This window comes from Artemia sp. Qi Xiang Cuo, chromosome 6 (assembly GCF_049724085.1).
Source record: "Artemia sp. Qi Xiang Cuo chromosome 6, ASM4972408v1, whole genome shotgun sequence".
Taxonomy (NCBI): Eukaryota; Metazoa; Arthropoda; class Branchiopoda; order Anostraca; family Artemiidae; genus Artemia; species Artemia sp. Qi Xiang Cuo.
The window spans coordinates 75,067,854-75,088,761 of NC_142799.1; the positions used below are offsets into that span (position 1 = coordinate 75,067,854).

General features: G+C 34.1%; 1 protein-coding gene across 3 annotated transcripts in view; it reads right to left on the reverse strand.

The window, feature by feature from the left end:
* Positions 1 to 20,908, reverse strand: part of beta-Man (beta-mannosidase) — a 168,423-nt gene that overhangs the window by 68,089 nt on the left and 79,426 nt on the right. For all 3 annotated transcript variants that reach the window (XM_089091204.1, XM_089091207.1, XM_089091205.1), the window contains exons 5-8: positions 18,376 to 18,581; positions 15,791 to 15,944; positions 12,574 to 12,829; positions 604 to 797 (exon numbers count right to left, since the gene is read on the reverse strand). In XM_089091204.1, coding sequence (XP_088947330.1) covers positions 604 to 797; positions 12,574 to 12,829; positions 15,791 to 15,944; positions 18,376 to 18,581 — 810 coding nt within the window. The remainder of the gene's footprint in view (positions 1 to 603; positions 798 to 12,573; positions 12,830 to 15,790; positions 15,945 to 18,375; positions 18,582 to 20,908) is intronic.

Consider the following 20,908-nt stretch of genomic DNA (forward strand, 5'->3'; position numbering starts at 1 on the left):
GAGCGCACCATTAAAACTCGGGTCCCTGGTTCGCTTTTTTACTCCCTCAACCCTTCTCGGGTGGGGTGGAGGGGAAATTTTCACCTAAGACCTCCGCCACCTGCTGGTCCGAGCCACATCGTAGTCACATCCGTCAAAAAAAAACATGGATTTTTAATGGCATGGGTTTTTTCTTGATTTTAACGTGACATACATTTCAAAAGTGGAAAAATAAAATGGTGACTTAAAAAGCTTGTATCAACACACTTTTGTTCCCAATTATTCTCTACATAAAACCATATATAAAAACAACTAAAAAGTTTTTAAAGATTTTTCAAAACGTGCCATTTATACAGGAGAACCCAACTGAAAATCTAACAACTGACAACAAAAAAAGTTTTAAACGTTTTTCGAAACGTGCCATTTAGACAGGAGAACACAACTAAAAACTCTAACAGCTAACAACTATACCTTTTTGAACTTCTTCTTGTTTATTTCTTTTTAATATCGCAAAATGACTTAGATTAACATCCAAAAAGGAGAGTAACTTTCGTTTGCAGTATATATATATTTAAAAAAAAAAAAAAGTTTCGCGGGTGCTCTATGACCGACATCAAAGTTTACCTGGTAAAACTCAGCTGCTTCGAACATCCCTCCTCCCCAAATTCTCAGTGTATTATGGTTGGCTTCAGCTGCAGATCGAACCAAAAACCGTAATTTTTCTGGAGTAGAGTTTTCAGGCAAGATGTGGCTGGGTATCCAGTTGGATCCTTTGAGAAATATGGGCACGGAATTAATCTTGAAATAAAATGATAGCCCTAAAATACGAAGATGAAAATTATATTAAAATCAAACATGCTTTATAAAATTTCATAGACAGAGGATTACATTTAACCCAATCACATTTTAAAAGTAAAACAGCAACTCTGTTTAGTTTCTTTATTTAACCTGTTTCTTGACTGAATATTACGAATTCACCTGTAAGTGAAAATAGGAGTTGCCGCCCGTATTGAAAAGTAGTCTTAGAGATGCAATTTTTTTACATACTTTTTTTCTAACAATTATTTCAAGGGATTTTGCACTAATTTTCTATTTTGCTGTCTATCCGGATGCTAGTCAAAGAGGTCACGTCTGAAGTTACTCCAAAAAGATTTAATAGAATTCTGCATCGTCAACCTTTGAAAATTTGAGTGCCATATAGATCAATTTGACGTAAAAATTAAAATGAGAAGACACAAAACTCTAATATTTGTTTTAATAACACTTGCAGTCAAGGCAAGAATAGCAAGATAACCGGGGAAATACTCGAGAAGAAAAAGAGGCAAGCTATTAATTAAAAAAAATAGTAGGAGCGAACGTTAAAATGCTGACAGATTGTAGGTTGTTTAAAATCCAGAAACAGGTGGGAACATAATACTTTGGGTAAAAATAACTCCTTGTTAACTATTAACTAGCTGAATGCTTATATTTTTAGGTACAGCTAATCCCACTAGCCATAACACTATCCTTTAACGTGATTAAAATGCTCTTAGAAAAAAGAACAATTGAACGTGTTTTTATTGGAGTTTTCAGAATTGAATTAATTTTAGTTTTTTTCAATGACACGTATTTAGTTTTATCCATTACTGAACCCTAGTATGTCTAAAAACTTTTTGGACAAGCTATTATGCCCAGGTGTTTTAGTATTCGCTTTGATTCAAAATGGAAAAATATAAGACTTGAGTGTTCTAGGTTTAGGGATGGTTAAAGTTTAATCTAATAGCTGGATGTATATATATTTTAGGTCCAGCTAATAATACACTCGCCATAGTAACAGCCTTTAACATGCTTAAAATGCTCTTAAATTTAAGATTAATATTAATATTTATTAATTAATATTAATTAATTTTTACGATTAAAGTACCAAGGATATCAAAATAAAAACATTTTACGCCTCCTGGTAAAATCCTCAGGTTTATTCATTTCTGAAAACCGGGATTTTCTAATATTTTATTTCGGTTGTTATACAACTATTAAAATTGTTCTCGTTGCGTAAATTCTCTCCTTTATTACCACTTTAAATCGTGAGGAGAACTAAGCGGAGATTTTTCCTGTTTGCACAAAAAGTTGAACAAAACAATTGTACAGCCCAATTTACGTGCATCCTAAAGTCAATTATCAAACAGTTCGTGGTAACGAACTGCAAGTAAGGAGCGACACGCTCAATAGTAACCGAAACTCTAAAAACGGAATTTTGATACGAATAGATATATCAAAAGAATTGATTTGCATGCTAATTTAAAATATATGAGTTTCATCAAGTATACTCTTACCCATCAAAGTTTAAGAGCCTGAAAAAATTGCCTGATTTTCAAAAAAGGGGGAAACAGCCCTTAAAAGTCATGGAATCTTAATAAAAATATCAACATCAGATTCAGCATGTCAGAGAACCCTACTGTAGAGGTTTCAAGCTCCTATTTGCAAAAATGTGGAATTTTGTATTTTTTGCCAGAAGAAAGATCACGGATGCCTTTTTATTGTTTTTTTTTTCGTTTTTTTTTTTTTCAAGGGGGCGATCGTATCAATCCAGTTGTCCTAAAATATTGCGAGAGGGCTCATTCGAACAGAAATTAAAAATTATAGTGCCCTTTATAAGTGACCAAAAAAATGGAGGGCAACTAGGCCCCCTCCCAAGCTCGTTTTTTCCAAAAGTCAACCGATCAAAATTTTAAGATAACCATTTTGTTCAGCATAGTCGAAAAATCTAATAACTATGGCCTTTGAGGATGACTTAATCCCCCACAGTCTCCGGGGGAAGGGCTGCATGTTATGAAGTTTGCCCATTGTTTACGTATAGTATTGGTTGTTGGGAAGTATACAGATGTTTTCAGTGGTAATTTTTTTCTGGTGGGGGTCAGAGGAGGAGGTTACGTGGAAGGACCTTTCTATGGAGGAATTTTGCATGGTGAAAAGGAATTTTCCATGAATGGGGAGCCAGATTTCTCAGCATTATTTAAAAACGATCAAAAATTAAATTGATTTTTTCAACTGAAAGTAAAGAGCAAAATTAAAACTTAAAACGAACATAAATTATTACGTATATGGGGAGTTCGCCCCCTCGTCAATACTTCGCTCTTTACACCAAATTTTTTTTAGTACTTTCAAAAGAGCTATTTATTCTAATTTAACGGTCATTGCAATTCAGGGGTCATTTTTAAAGAATTGGAACAAAATTCGAACTTTAACGTAAAGAGCGATGTAATGACGAGGGGACGAACCCCTCATATACGTAATAATTTCTGTTCGTTTTAAGTTTTAATATTATTCCTTACTTTCAGTTGAAAAAAAACTTTTTTTATTAAATTTTAATAATAAATCGGCGGTACATCCATTTGCTATTGAAAAAATACAGATTGGCGATATGTTAAAATCAGGCGAGGAAAATGATGTTTTTCGAATAATAAAAAAAAGGTTCTAATGATATTTCATTGTCAACTATAACAAAAAGGATAGCTTTATTGTCTTTCTGAAAATATTATCGTGTAGCCAAGTGAATTAATTAGTAAATTGAAGTGCTTAATCTTGAAGAATTTAAATAATAAACATATTAATGCATAGCTTAGATTTTTAGCTGTTCAATGATATATACATTTCTTTTCAATTCCTATTTGGAAACAAGATCTTAGTGTTCTATTCTTGCATAGTTTTGACTATTTAGTCGATTTTTTTTTTTACCCAGTTTTGCTACAGCAATCAGTTAAGTTACATTTTCTAGATCTACACGACGAAATATTTTTTTTTTAGTTCATTTTCTGCTGATTTTTCACACACGTTCTTCATTTTTAAACTTGGCCATCCTATGAGTTAAAACCGCATTCCTGCATCGAACATCTTTTTGATTCATTTTCTGGGTTTTCCTATTTTTTAAGACACATTTGGTTGTGTAAATTTCCACCTAAAAGAATCAGATTAATTTTTAGTGTACTTGGTACTTTATTGATGTTGAGATTTGGTAAATGAGTATATTATATGGAAAATATAGTTTTCTAGTTTTCTTCATGTCTTTCAAGTTTTCACGGTGAAATTTCTCAAGGGGGGGGGGGACTACCTAAGCCAAAACTATTTCTCAAAATAAAGGGAGGTGAAAGGATAGGTTCCCCTCACTTCAAGTTATTTGTTTGTTTATTTGATTGATAAATGAATTAATTAAAAGAAAAAATAAAACACAAGGCAAAATACTTGCCAGTATCCTTTTAGTACTGCAAAATATTTCTAGGGTTGACACGATGACTCAGGAGGACGGGGTTTGAAGCTGCAAAAGGCTGCTACTACTATGGGCAACTCATAGCAGCATCAAGCCACCTGGGGTCAACATAGATGCGATAGATCCTCTTCCACCCTACTCCATTCACACTTTCACTCTTTAATCCCTCCTCTAGAGTTCCAACTCCTATCAAAACTCCTCTTTATCTAAAGGACTCCTTTTTGTACTTTTTAAGTGCATTCTTTAAAACTTCAAGCATAACAAAAATATTGCATTAAAAATAACTTGCACAAGATTTACTAAAATAATATTCTAGTCTCCTCAAAGTATAGACATTTTCTTATCATAGGCAGTGCAATAGCGCTGCGTAAGTAAAGAGCTATATAGGCACAATGTATTATTTTTTTTATTTATTCTTTTTTTTTTTTTTTAGAACAGGGCATTTCGTACAGAAGGAATTCTCGTAAAAACTTCAAAAGTGGCTCATTCGATTGGAAATTGAAAGTTCTAGTGCCCTTTAAAAAAAAGTAATTGGACGGCAACCAACTCCCCTCCCGCACCCATCATTTCCCCAAACACATCAAATTAAAATTTTGAGATAGCCATTTTGTTCAGCGTAGTTGAAAGGTCCAGTAATTATGTCTTTGAGGATAACAACCCCCCACAGTCCTAAGAGCAAGACCAATATGTTATAATCCCATTATTGACATAAAAAATTTTATGGAAGGAGGGGTCGCATAAACATTGGATGGGGTTCACTGGATTGGAAATCAGAAGTACTAGTGCCCTTTTTAGGAATCAAAAGTGATCGAAGGGCAACTAGCCCCTCCCTCCTCACGTTCTGTTTTCGCCAAACGCATCTGATAGAAATTTTGAGATAGCCATTTTGTTCAAAATAATCTAAAGATCATATAATGAGGCCATCAGGGTTGAAACAACCCCTCAGAACCTGGGAGCAAGTGTTGTAAGTTATGCCCCGGGGCCATATAAAGTTTCTATGGAGGAGGTGGTCGCATAAACTTTAGAGAAAACTTGTTTAATTGGAAATTAAAAGTTCTATTTCACTTTCGAGAGTGAAAAGTGACGAAGGGCAACCAGCCCTCCCCCATGACGTCCTCTTTTCCCCAAACGCATCTGATTGAAATTGTGAGACAGCCATTTTGTTCAAAATAGTCCAAAGATGATATAACAATGCCTCCAGGGTTGCCACAACCCACCAGAGCCTTGGGGCAAGGGTTGTAAGTTATGTCCTGGGGGCATGTAAGGTTTTTTTGGAATGTATGGTCGTACAAACTTCGATTGGGGCTCAATTGCCTGGAAATTTGAAGTTGTAGTTCCTTTTGTAAGAGTCAAAACTGATTTGAGGGCAACCAGCCCCCACCCCACGACCATCATCTCCCAAAACAAACAACCCGTCACAATTTTGATATATCTATCTTCTTCAGCATTGTTGAAAGGCCCAGTACTTCTGCCTTTGGGGATGCCCCCCCCCCCGCAATAGCCCCGAGGGCAAGGTCTGTAAGTTAGGGAATTTGTTATAGTATATGTTATTGAGAAAAGTATGCATTTTGACCTTTACTTTCCAAAAAGACGAGGGCATTCAGGTGAGCCTTTCAGGAAAGTGTTGAACTAAATCAAAACATGTTATGCGTTCACGGTTGTCAAAAGGGCGTAACTCAGGAATGACTGAGACTTTCAGGAAATGTCAAGAGAGATGATCAATTGACCAAAAAGGCAAAAATTGCGCGCTGCTACTACAACTACCACCACTACTATAACAAATGCCACTACATTTATAATATTGAGGGGGAATTTGAACTAAATCAAAAACACTGTGTGCATGCACATTGTCAAAACATCGTTTCTCAAGAACGGGTTTGGGCATTAATTTGGAACTTCCAGAGAATGCTTAAAGGGGAAAATCAATGGACCAAAAGGCAATATGTGCACGCTACTACTAATACCCCTATTACTACCACTGCTACATCTATTAATACTACTACTACTACTACTTGCAGTGCTACTTCTATAATAGCTACTTGTGAGGCTAAGAGGATTAAGATAGAAATTTCAAGAAGTAGATGAATATACAGGTTATCAAACGCAATATCAGCAATGGCTAATTGTATTACAACATCCAATCAAAATTTTGAGACAGCCATTTTGTTCAGCATAGTAAAACTATCCAGCAACTTTATCTCTAGAAATATTGAGTATATCAACCCCCACAGTTACGCAATTTGCCCATTATGCTTTAAAACTAAGCGTTACTTTAAAACTTTATCAAAAGGCACTGTGTGTATTGTTGCCGATAAGACACCTCAACAATATCTCGAGAACGACCGGGAGTATTAATTTGAAGCTTTCTTAAAATTTAGATAAACCATAAGAGTGTAAGTGTATCCCGGTTTTCAAAGAGCATAGATAGAACTTTTTTTTAGGTCAACTTGAGGAGGCATGAAGCTAAATTAAACAATACTGTTTGTGTCAGGATTAACAATTGTTGAAAAAGTTTCTGCAACATACAAATAGCAATCCATACTATGGATTCTTTTAGAAAAAAAACCGTAAAGATATCAAATCTATTTTGCATGAAAAAGACTGTGTCAATGAAAAAAAATACAGAAATTAATTTAAAAATTGTTTTCCATAAAACAGGTTTTCAAAGAAAAGCAAAGAGCTCTACTAAACCAAAACTGAGCAGAAATAAATTCAAATAATCTTCCAAGCGTGCAAACTATCACAAATAAATGAAACCCAAAACGAACAGAAATTATAATTAATAACTCATCAAACTCAAAACAAGCAAAAATTAACATGAGTAGGGTTGACAACCCCCGTCCCTTCTCAAGAGCAAAACATAATTTGTACTTTACAAAAAGGGCGTAACTCGGGAATGACCGAGTGTCTTAATTTTGAACTTTCAAGAAATGATAGGGAGATGATCAATTGACCAGAGGCAATATTTGCTCACTAATACTACAACTACCACCACTACTACTGCTACCACTACTACTCCTGCTACTACTACTACGTTTACAATATTGAGGGGAAATATGACCTAAATGAAAAGACACTATGTGCATAAACATTGTCAAAAAAAAATGACAGTGGATCTTCAGTTTAATATACATATACAGATGTTTATTCCTTAAAGTCTTAATACTTTTTTATTTATTAAAGTAAAAAAAAGTTAAAACATTTTTATCTATTTTGTTTTCAGTAAAGTGCAAATTATGCTCTGGCCTTTAGAGGGCATGAGGGTTGTCAACCCTACTCATTTTATATTTTCCTCGTTTTAAGTCGGACTTAGTTATTTATTGTAATTTCTACTCACTTTGGGTTTCATTTATTTGTTGATGGTGATTTGTGGTAGTTTTACGCTTGAAAGATTATTTGACTTTATTTCTGCTTAGTGACTTTATTTCTGCTAAGTTATGCCCTGGGGGCATATAAGGTGTTTATAGAAGGCGTTGTCATAGAAACTTCAAAACAGGCTCATTCGATTGAAAATTCGAAGGGCTAGTCCCCTTTTTAATAGTCGAAAGTGATTGGAGGGCAACTACCCATCCCCCCACGCCCATCATTTCCCCAAACACATCCAATCAAAATTTTGAGACAGCCATTTTGTTCAGCATAGTAAAACTATCCAGCAACTATATCTCTAGAAATATTGAGTATATCAACCCCCACAGTTACGCAATTTGCCCATTATGCTTTAAAACTAAGCGTTACTTTAAAACTTTATCAAAAGGCACTGTGTGTATTGTTGCCGATAAGACATCTCAACAATATCTCGAGAACGACCGGGGGTATTAATTTGAAGCTTTCTTAAAATTTAGATAAACCATAAGAGTGTAAGTGTATCCCGGTTTTCAAAGAGCATAGATAGAACTTTTTTTTAGGTCAACTTGAGGAGGCATGAAGCTAAATAAAACAATACTATTTGTGTCACGATTGAAAATTGTTGAAAAAGTTTTTGCAACATACAAATAGCAAGCCAAACTATGGATTCTTTTAGAAAAAAACCGTAAAGATATCAAATCTATTTTGCATGAAAAAGACTGAGTCAATGAAAAAAAAATACAGAAATTAATTTAAAAAGTGTTTTCCATAAAACAGGTTTTCAAAGAAAAGCAAAGAGCTCTACTAAACCAAAACTGAGCAGAAATAAATTCAAATAATCTTCCAAGCGTGCAAACTATCACAAATAAATGAAACCCAAAACGAACAGAAATTATAATTAATAACTCATCAAACTCAAAACAAGCAAAAATTAACATGAGTAGGGTTGACAACCCCCGTCCCTTCTCAAGAGCAAAACATAATTTGTACTTTACAAAAAGGGCGTAACTCGGGAATGACCGAGTGTCTTAATTTTGAACTTTCAAGAAATGATAGGGAGATGATCAATTGACCAGAGGCAATATTTGCTCACTAATACTACAACTACCACCACTACTACTGCTACCACTACTACTCCTGCTACTACTACTACGTTTACAATATTGAGGGGAAATATGACCTAAATGAAAAGACACTATGTGCATAAACATTGTCAAAAAAAAATGACAGTGGATCTTCAGTTTAATATACATATACAGATGTTTATTCCTTAAAGTCTTAATACTTTTTTATTTATTAAAGTAAAAAAAAGTTAAAACATTTTTATCTATTTTGTTTTCAGTAAAGTGCAAATTATGTTCTTGTCTTGAGAAGGCATGGGGGTTGTCAACCCTACTCATGTTAATTTTTCATCGTTTTGAGTTTGACTCGGTTATTCTTTGTAATTTCTACTCACTTTGGGTTTCATTTATTTGTTGATGGTGATTTGTGGTAGTTTTACGCTTGAAAGATTATTTGACTTTATTTCTGCTTAGTGACTTTATTTCTGCTAAGTTATGCCCTGGGGGCATATAAGGTGTTTATAGAAGGCGTTGTCATAGAAACTTCAAAACAGGCTCATTCGATTGAAAATTCGAAGGGCTAGTCCCCTTTTTAATAGTCAAAAGTGATTGGAGGGCAACTACCCATCCCCCCACGCCCATCATTTCCCCAAACACATCCAATCAAAAATTTGAGATAGCCATTTTGTACAGCGTAGTTGATTTCCAGATAGAAAATATGTTTTTGAGGAGGACACTCCCCCAAAGCCCTTAGGGCTAGGGTTTTAAGTTATGCCCTGGGAGCATATAAGGTTTTTAAAAAAGGCGTTGTCATAGAAACTTCAAAAAAAGCTCATTCGAATGGAAATTCAAAGGGATAGTGCTCTTTTTAATAGTCGAAACTGATTGGAGGGCAACTAGCCCCCCACGCCCATCATTCCCCCAAACACATCCAATCAAAATTTCGAGATAGCCATTTTGTTCAGCGTAGTTGATTTCCAGATAGAAAATATGTTTTTGAGGAGGAAACTCCCCCACAACCCTCAGGGAAAGGGTTTTAAAATATGCCCTGGGGGCAATATAAGGTTTTTATAGAAGGCGTTGTCGTAGAAACTTCAAAAAAGGCTCATTAGATTCGAAATTCAAAGGGCTAGTGCCCTTTTTAATAGTCAAAAGTGATTGGAGGGCAACTAGCCACTCCCCCACACCCATCATTTCCCCAAGCACATCCAATCAAAATTTTGAGACAGCCATTTTGTTCAGCGTAGTTGATTTCCAGATAGAAAATATGTTTTTGAGGAGGACACTCCCCTACAATCCTCAGGGCAAGGGTTTTAAGTTATGCCCTGAGGGCATATAAGAACGATGTTGGCACGATGTACTATTCATTATTTTTTACTTTAGAGCTGGGCACTTCATATAGAAGGGGTCGTCGTAGAAACTTTAAAAGGGGCTCATTCGATTGGAAATTGAGAGTTCTAGTGTCCTTTTTCATAGTCGAAAATGATTGGAGGGCAACTAGCCCCCCCTTAAATCTTAGACTTAGACTTAGATCTTAGACTATGTAAAATATCTTAGACTTAGGAACACTTTATCATAAGGAACACGGCAAAAGCTAATGTGCAGGCACGGAATGAAATGGGAAGGTAAAATATCTTAGACTTAAGAACACTTTATCATAAGGAACACGGCAAAAGCTAATGTGCAGGCACGGAATGAAATGGGAAGGTAAAATATCTTAGACTTAGAGCACTTTATGATAAGGAACACGGCAAAAGCTAATGTGCAGGCATGGAATGAAATTGGAAGGTAAAATATCTTAGACTTAGAACACTTTATCATAAGGAACACGGCAAAAGCTAATGTGCAGGATTTGCAGGCACGGAATGAAATGGGAAGGTAAAATATCTTTGACTTAGAACACTTTATCATAAGGAACGCGGCAAAAGCTAATGTGCAGGCATAGAATGAAATGGGAAGGCAAAATATCTTAGACTTAGGAACGCTTTATCATAAGGAACACGGCAAAAGCTAATGTGCAGGTATGGAATGAAATGGGAAGGTAAAATATCTTAGAATTAGACTATGCAGATGATTCAAGTGTTCCTACATAAAAATGTCAGCAAAACGAATGATTTTTTGGATGCTTTAAGAGTTCAGGGGAGAAGAATAGGTTTTAAAATTAACGTTATAAAGACTAAGTTGCTAAGACTATGAATAAATGAAGGTGAAGGCGTTATGTTGGGCAATGAGAAGATCTATCAAATGGATAGTTTCACTTACCTACGTAGTATTATTTGCTACTCCTCCATTGGGATGGAGGAAGAGCGTATGTAGCTGTGTTAGCCTCAAAGGGCTTGGCGCTGCAGTGAGTTCTTAGTAGTAAGAGTACTAGCCTTTTTAGCAAATTTGGTAGAAGATTTTGTTCTTCCATAAGAATTGTCTACGATAGTTTTAGGTACTCGTTTGAATGTCAAACAACGAGCTGTATGAAAAATATGGTTCAATCCCATTCCCCAGGGCGATATTGAAATTCAGGGTGAGGTTGCTGGGACACGATTCACTGATGACTGCCTGCCAACATCTGTTGATATTGGGCATGCATCTGTGGCCAAACAAAACGCAGGTCGTCTCCGAATGGCGTGGGCAAAGGCCATAAGGAAGGATTTTAAAGAAATTGTCAACTTCATGGAAGGGGATAAAGAGTGTAGCTTTGAATAGATAAGGGTGGAGTAGTGTGCGCGGCTTTGTTGGCCGCAGGCGGCTTGGTGCTGCAGTAAGTTAGTGTTGACAATAGCAGTATGGGTTGTAGTTTTTGCTTCCAACGGATAAAAAAGGAAATTATTTCATTTTTTGTCAGATTGAATGGTGGAAAATATACGTTTTACTACTGTAGCCTGTTGTTAGGCAGTTTTCGGGATATTCTAGGATATTCTATAAAATTCTAATTCTTTTTTTCTATTCACTTCTCAATCTCCAAGTTCTCCAAAATATAAATACAAAACAAATGAACATTCATACCTAAACAGAAGAAGAAATTAAATTAGCTTAGAAAGCTATGAAATAACTATTAGAATATTTATTTTATTAAAATAATTTATTTACTTCATAGAGCAAACAATATATTGTTTTATATAATAAATAATTCACAAAATAAATAACATTTACTTCAATACGTATTTTAATAAATGACGAAATAATGAAATAAATAAAATAAATCAAAGGAATAATAAATTTGACACACAAAAAGTGAAATATAGTTGAAAATAAAGTAGAATAGGGTAAAATAACAAAAGAAACAACGCAGACTTAAATGTGCAAAGTGCAAAGAAAAAGAGCAAATGCTTGTTAACTAGAAAACACGAATACAATCAAATTCAAAAAATAGACATATCTTCTTAAATACTAGTTTCAGAATGTATCAGGTGTTACGAAATTATTTTTCAGCTATAAAGAAAATAACATTATTACTAGATTATTGAAGAAGGCATACATGCCCCTACCCCTAAACTAGTTTGAGAATGTTTGTCAATTCGTTTGAATATTCCCATTACTAAACTTGGAACCCCTTTAACGAGACAAAAAATGTTTCAAAGTTATTTTTGCACGAACATGAGATGAAAACTGGGAGAGTCTAATATTTTTCCATATTTCTTCTAAAATTCTTCTGCAAAGTGTGCATTTATACAAAAAGTTAAACCAATTTTAAGATCCTGACAACAAACTTTAAAAAAAAAAAAAAATACAAACAAAAAAAAGCTTGTTTACTTTATTTTATTTTCAAATTTGACACTCAAAGTTGACCATCATAAATTTAAGTGTTTTCGGACTTTTCCTGATAGTACAATTAGGCATTACAAAGAGAAAAAAGAGAGAAAGAAAGAAATAAACTTAAGAAAATATGTAAACAATGCAAACTAAAATATGTAAGAAAATATTTAAAGAAAAATATGAAAACAGAATCACCTTGACCGTCCACCTCTTCAGCCGTTTGAACCAGCTCAATCGTTCGGAATCCAAATCGGTAGTTCTTAAACGCAACATCTTGATTAGTTTGTAGAGTAACAGACATGTCATAAAGACGTTGGCCACCATATCCTCTTGGCCACCATAACTCAGGGGTAACGTCAACATTCGCTGTCACTTCAGTGCTGCACTCTCTAGATTCTGTCCCTGCAAACGTGTAGAATTCGATGGTCTCTTGAATCTGAAGATCTTTGACCTAAAGACAACTCAGCAAATTGACTAAATAATATCTGACATACTCTTAATGAGAGTGTAGGTATTATCAGAAAATTTGGAACAAATAGTGCATTATCCATCACACCTTAAAGCAAAAAACTTCCATGTGTGAATTTTCCACACAATTTTCAAAAGTTGACATTCTCATTTATTCCGAAGGGTTGGTGAACTAAGTAAAATTTTAGAATTTCTATTACTCAAGGAACATAATGAACGCGGAAGAAATCTGGCTTTTTATAAATGCTTTCTGATCGTGCGCTGACGCTCAAAGACAAAAAGTATCTTGGTCGAAAATTAATAATTTAATTGGTTTGCAGAGTAACAGACATATCAAAAAGACGTTGACTACTGAATCCTCTTGGCCACCATGGCCATGTACAATGTCATTGAATATCCCATTTGTTCTGCATTCTTTTGATTCTGTTTAGCTATCCACTGAATGAATGCCAACTGCCTGAATACCAAATACCAAAAAGTGTCTTGGTCGAAAAGCAGTATCTTAATTAGTTTACAGACTAACAGACACAGACTATCTCAAAGAAGCTGACCAGCAAGCCCTCTTGGCCACCATAGCCAGACCATAATTCAACATTAAGCCTCTATCCATAATTATTGTTGTAATAGTTTGGTCGCCAACTTTCACTAGCCAGTTATACCCCCGCTGTGTGTTGCAAAATAAGGCTGTAAGACTTCTGACCAGAGGTTTGTCTTGGAGTTCGGTAAAATCTTGATTATCCAATTAAAAATTCTACCGTTTTTAGGTTTGGTAAAGTTTTGGAGGTCTACATGACGTCTGCCGTGCCTAAGACTCACTTCTCCATGACCAACTTATTTTGTGCTTGGAAAAGAGAGATGTAAAGAAAGACATCCTACTACCCATTAAAGACACGTATGCCCGCCTACAAGATAAACTCTGACTTCCTGACTATGGTCGAGCCCTCATTGGATCTACACAATACATGATGCTGTCATACCGAGGGAATCCTGTAGTCCCAGTAAAAAACGGTGCTCGACAAGGATCAGTCACATCTCCTTGTGCCTTTAATATTTGTATTATTGAAGCACAGTCTACTATCGAGACAACATGCATAACTCGTGGCATAAACGTTACAATGATAGCCTACGCCGATGACATTCTGAACCCCAGCCGCACAGTCGCAGGTACAGAGACTACCTTCTCCACACTACAATCAAATTACAGTCGCATTGGCTTTGAATTTAACCCGCAGAAGTCGGATATTCTTCTGTTCAACTGGCGCCAAGAAGAGGTCTCGTCTCTGAGGCTGGGAGAACTATCTGTAGCCCCTGTCTCGAAAATTATTTACCTTGGTTTACCAATTGAAAAGGATCTATAAACTACCCGCTCCCTTCTTATTGATCATCTCTGTAAACTCCTGGCTATTGCTTACAGTAGAGTAGTCTCATCTAAAATCCGTTTCAACCATTTAATTCTGGCTCGACTTTATAACGCAGTATCCCTTCCCCATTCCCTGTATCTAAGCCCGTTTTGGAGAATTTTTCCCGAGCCAGAGAAAAGAAAGCTTAGATCGGCGTTTTTTAAGCATGCGAAGTTCTTGTTGCGGCTCCCACCGTGGACAAGAAATTCACACCTTGTTAAAAATTTTAAAATTGCGGACCCAACGGCAGCTATAATTGAACAAATTAAACGGCATAACGAGAAATTTTCTTCCCACCCTTGGTACCGTTTGCTAAGGCAGTAAATCGCTGTCCATTTAATTTTATTTGCACATCTCTTGTCATATTTAGTCTTTTGACCGTCTCTTGTCATATTTAGACTAGTTGATTGAGTCCGTTGTTTTTGAATTAAAGCTATCAAGTATTTTGCTGTAGGTTAGATTAGTTGAATTGAACTTATCAATCATATTGCTTATGATTCTTCAGTACTTGGGAGTTTAAAAAGTAAAATTTTTTACGTACCTGCAGTGCAGTGTATAATTGAGTTTTTGTTTCTCGTCTTTGTAATTTGTTCGATTATGCGTAATGTGTTGTAATTTGTTATTTGTGTGTTTTTTTCTTTTTTAGTGATACTCCGTCTTTTGTACCTTTTTTTGACGGGTAATAAATAAATAAATAAAATAAATAAAATATATATATATATATATATATATATATATATATATATATATATATATATATATATATATATATATATATATATATATATATATATATATATATATATATTATATATTGTATTATATTATACAAAAACATAAATTATTTAGGTCTTGTATGACAGAAAGGCAGCGTTGTCTGTAAAATTACTCATTGAGTTAGGCGTCATGGTCTAAGGACAGGCCAACATTATCTAAAGGTTCTAACGCCTACCTAGTGTGCAAAAGGTCGTATTAATTTTTAATCAATGTATCTCCTTGTCCTTAGCTTCAGAATCATTAAAGATTTATATTTTTATAGAAACTGAATAAAAAGAAAACAGCATGGAACTGACATTCAATGTTAACGTTGTGGCTGAAGAAATCTTATTACAAATCTCTATTATTAGACAAAAGATCTAAAACAAACGTGGCAAAAGCGTTTGTATATGAGGTAACTTTTGACACGTAACACCACAACATCTCGGTGTTAATTTGGTTTCTAGGTGTTATTTGCAAATCCAAATATTTAAAAAATCCGAATATTTCGACTCAACGTTCAGTAGCCTTTATCAAGGGAAAAAAAGGTTAGACTAAATTAAACGCAACATACAAAGAAAGGACAAAAAAAACACGAACAAAGAAAAACAACAAAAAAATAAAACTCACATCTTAATAACTTTGTCTTAATAGCTCTTAATAACTTAACAACATCTAATAATAAATTACAACATAACGTAACTATATAACTTAATGCATCTCTTAATAACTTAATAACATCTTAATAACTTAATTTTATAGAAATGACCAATATTTAAGGGATTTACCAGAAAATCGATTTTTCCTGAATACTGAACATTAGCTTCAGCTGCATCCATATAAACTACTAGACGAAGCTTCCACCCCTCTGGTTGCTTTTCAGTAAATACTAAAACGTCCCTCATCTGTAGTGTATCAAATCCTTCAAGTCGAATACTCTTCCTATAATTAATATTTAACTATATTTAAATAAAATACAAATTTTATTTAATATTATACAAAAAAATAAATTTAATATTATAAAATTTTACAACTTTATTTAATATTATTTTATTTAAAAATTTACTTATTTATATTCTATTTTGTATTATTTTATTTTAAAATCTTATTATCACTAAGAAATTCAAAAAATTTATTTTGAAATCACTAAGAAATTTTATTTAAAAACACACAAAAAATATAAATCTAAACTAATATTAGTTTAAATAAAATAACTAATATTTAAATAAAATATAATTAATATTTAATAATATATAAAATTAATACTCTTCCTATAATTACAATCCAAGTTAATACAAAGGTACTTTTTTGGAAAAATTTGTTATAAGACACGACTTTTATTATGAAATTTACGGCCTCTGGTACAATTTTTGATTTGCCAGTATATTTTTACCTCGTCCCACCGTGAGGTTAAAAAAATCGTCTTCTGGATCTTCTGCTTAAGGATTCGACTGATAATATTTTTGGGAAAACGCCCGAGGAAGATCATTCCAAATAGAAGACCACCGTCAAATGAGGGTGTTCTTCAAGTACTCAGCTCTTGGCATATCAACCAATATTGGGCGGACTTAGTGTACCTTCGTGTCTGTTCTGTCGGTTAGGCAATGGGGTGGGGCACAACAAGAGAAAATTCTATAGAGGGAGCAAGGCCGTATCCAAGAGTGGCTAGGGGGTTTGATCTCTCCCCCTCTCAAATGTTTGTCCGACTTGTAAGAATGTAACAAAATGACTATAAAAGAATATTTGATGAGTTTTTTTAAAAAAAAATTGTAAACCCCCACCATCCCCGCCCTGAAAAAAAGTCCTTTTGCTACCCCCTCCCCTATGAAAAAATCCTGGATAGGGCCCTGCGAGGGAGGTGAATTCATGTACTTGTAGAAAACAGCTATCGACGATACATCAAAACCTTCACTGAAAGACTGTAGAGTCCTGAGTAACGATTTGACTTGCCCTGTTTGGGTCCTCTGAAGCGGTGCCAATAGCGATTAATATATTACAATATAAGAGGCACCTCTGTTTCGTGAGAGTTAATGTAAAATCTACTAGAGCCCCCTACCCCCCTCCCCTGCCTCCTGTAAAACAAGCATGACTGGGATATTTCACATATTTTCATGAAACTACAACTCTATAGTTGCAAATTTCTAAAACCTAAGAGGGATTCGTCGATCTTATTTCATTTTTACAAATGGCAGGAAAATCTGCATAAGGAATCACTCATTCGTCCCTTTCTAAATTTGTTTACCCTTAGGCTAAATCATCATTGTTATATTTTTTTTTTTTTTTTTTTTTTTTTTTTTTTTTTTAACTACATGAAAATCAAATGTGAATTAAAAAAAATAATCCTTTTAAAATTTTCCTATACTAGACGAAATGACTTACAAATGCAAAGGGGAAGAGTGTGGGCAATTTATAAGAGTAGACACTAATGAACCTTCTCAAAATTAATCTATCTTTGGCAATCAATTTTGTATTCCTATTTCAAAGCAACACTTATTTTCGTATTTATTTATCCCATTTTAAATATTTCAATCAAAACTATAGAAAGTTGATTGCTAATGTCAAATTTTCTAAACGCCAATTTGCAATTCTTACATTGCTAGAAAGAACTATAAAAACGCCAGTTGGCAATTCCTGAAGCCACCTGTTTTATATGCAATTAAGATACCATTAAACAATTTTGAAAACATTTAGTTTTTTTAGGCCTTTCGGTAAGTCGATGAGGCAAAAAGATTCAATGAGGCGAATGCGAAATATAACTCATGCTTATGTCTTTATTGTCGAATAAGCCTTGTGACAGCGTAATGGACGAAGCCGTGCCTGAAAGCTCTGGGGACTGTGGTTCAAACCTACCTGTCGCAAGACGCTCAAGGAGCAGCGACCTTCGTGGCAAATCTTCTTTAAATATAGCCAATAAACTGACACAGCTTTGTTCTCCTTTGTCACCCTAATGACACTTTGTATTACGATTCCAAAGAAAGAAGAGGGACAAGAAAACAGTCGGAACTTTTTAGTAAATGAAAGAACAAGTACTATTTTTTCTAAAGAAAGTACTATTTTTTCTATTTTTGAATGAAATATTTCGACACTTTTTTTAAGAAAATACTTTACAAAGTGCTATTTCGACACTATTTTCGTATATAAAAGTACAAATACTATTTTTTCTGAACAAAGTACTATTTTTTTCTATTTTCGAAAGTACTATTTCTCAACATTTTTTAGAAAGTACTTTAGAAAGTAACATTTCGACATATTTTTAGTAAACGAGAGTACAAGCACTATTTTTTTTTTTTCTAAAGAAAGAGAAGGGGCAAGAAAACGGTGGACACTTCTTTCGTAAACGAAAGGTACAAGACTTACAAATATTACATCTTACCAAATTCCAACTGAGGGGAATGATGGTCCCCAATCCCATGCAAAAGAAGCTTGCATCTTCCTAACATGGTTTGCATGACACTCTCCTCTATAAGCAGGATCCACACATTCAGGTAGCACTGGATATTCACTAGATTGAGCGTCCCATTGCTCCTTTGCATACTGGACTGGTGACTTGAATTCGACTTTCAAAGTATTCTCCCCATCCTAAAATGAATTCTCAAGAATCACATTATTATAAATTAATGATCAAAATTTGACAAAAAAAAAATACTTACAGAGTAAGAAGAAAGAAAAAGAAACCTAAAAGTTGAATTTACCAAAAAATCATTTTAGTTAAGCGAATCCTAAGGGAAAAGATACTTCCTTTATTGATATCAGTACTAACGTTGCACTTGAGTGAGGGCATACCTTTAAGTCGTTGTCAAGCTCCAATTAAAAACAGCCAAAAACCGTCAGATTATCCATAAAAGAGCCAAGAGCAGGAGAGCTCGTTAACAATAAGTGCAGATTTTGACACAGTACAAATGAAAAGTGCATACTCCCTTAATAAAACAAAATAATAATATGTTATTAATCAGACTCATTGGAGAGATATTACCAGCCATTTTGGGTTTTTGCGCTTTATGCCTCCAAAAGGAAACTGGCAATTCTTTAATACTGAAAAAGGAAATTCTTTAATACTGTTTATATAATAACTGTTTAAATATAATACCTGTTTATAAAATTCCAATTTTTAAATCTCAATTTGAACTTGACACAAGAACTTAACTTACACAGAGGGGGGCGTAAAATGCCTGTTCCTTAGCAACGGGTGTCGGAAATTATTAAAATTTGAAAAATTTAGGTTAAAATTCGTGAATTTTGAATGAAAATCTACATTGTTGGGCTTCCAAAAGTGCGTATTCAACTAAAAGACAACACTTATTTTCGTATTTATTTATCCCATTTTAAATATTTCAATCAAAACTATAGAAAGTTGATTGCTACCTTTCTTGTCTTGTCTCTTACCTTTTGTCTGATGCTTGTCTCTTACCTTTTGTTGGTCAAGTCATCATTGGAGGCATATTTGTTAGACAGTTTGATTTTTATGTGTATTAAATAAAAAAAAACAATTTTTTTCAACTGAAAGTAAGGAGTAACATTAAAACTTAAAACGACCAGGAATTTTAAAAGCTCTCCAATTTAAAGTAACTCCTCTCGCAACCTGAACAATTTTTATGACTCTGAATCCAACTCAAATGCTCAAGACTAGACTTGCCTTAAAAAAAAGAAGAAAAAAAAAGAGGTAGACTAACTATCAACGGATAAAACTTGCTATAAAAATAAAACTGACATCATCCAGAAGCTGTTATTTAATTTAAGCATAATTTCACTTTGGCAGCTGGATTTTGTCCAGCTGAATTTTAAATGTTGAATACGCACTAGTCTTTTGTGGGTCTAAACCCTTCGAGGGTACAGTCTTCTGGCTTCCGTAGCTCATATTTAATTTCCAAAATAAGTGCATAAAGGTTATTCGTCCAGATTTTACTTTTAAGAATTTTTCTTTTCAGTGTCAACTAGATGTCACCAATGTATTCCACGTATTTTCAGATCTGTGTTTCAAACTGAACTTAAAAATACCGTTCCATGATCCTTGTTTGTTTGTTGCTCGGTTTGCTTATGCTCTGGAATTGGGTCAACAAACCAGTGAAGTTATTAAGATATCAACGACGTTCGTAAGACGAATGAAAACTGACTTGGCGTCACATATTTTTAATGATATTGTTTTAGTTTTAAATTCTAGTTTTGTTCTAGTAACGAAAATAATAACGACAGACCAACAATATTGAATTTAATATTCATCTGAATTTTAAATGTTTTGTATTTAAATATTCATCTGAATTTAAAAAACGTATATAAATAGTATTTATAAATGCTTGTACCCTAAGTAAAGCCAGTTGAAGGAAAAGACTAACTAAAACAACACGGATATTTCACCTGTATAAAACAAGGAGTCTTCACCGATAAGATAAAAAATAACCTAAAAACAAATAAAACGGAAAGTTTTTAGTTAGTTTGTCTCCGCTTTGCAATATGGAAAGCCAAATGTTATCTAGGTTCATAAGAGACTTGGATTTGCATAAAGATTCTCGTAACCAACTTTGCCTTGATTGTAAAGAACTGTGTGATTGGTAAGATTTTAATAAGTTCAGATACCATAGTTCAGTACTTTGTTAGGAGGTTAGGTAAACGGTTAGGAGGTTTGAACTCCTCCCCTCCCGAAATGTTTGTTCAACTCGTAAAAAAACGTAACAAAAATGCATATAAACAAACTTTTGATGCGTTTTTAAAGTTGGCACCTGTCTATGTGCATATGGTTAGTCTTGAGGAATATTTCATAATACAACGTTCATTGCAAACCAAGGCTTTCATTTCCTGGATAGTATCTAATTTTAAAATAGCTTGGAGTAGATTTGACAACAATTTATTTTGGCCATGCTCTATATCTTAGTTGTTTAGAGAAAATTGTGTTAGGCTACATCAGATTTCCG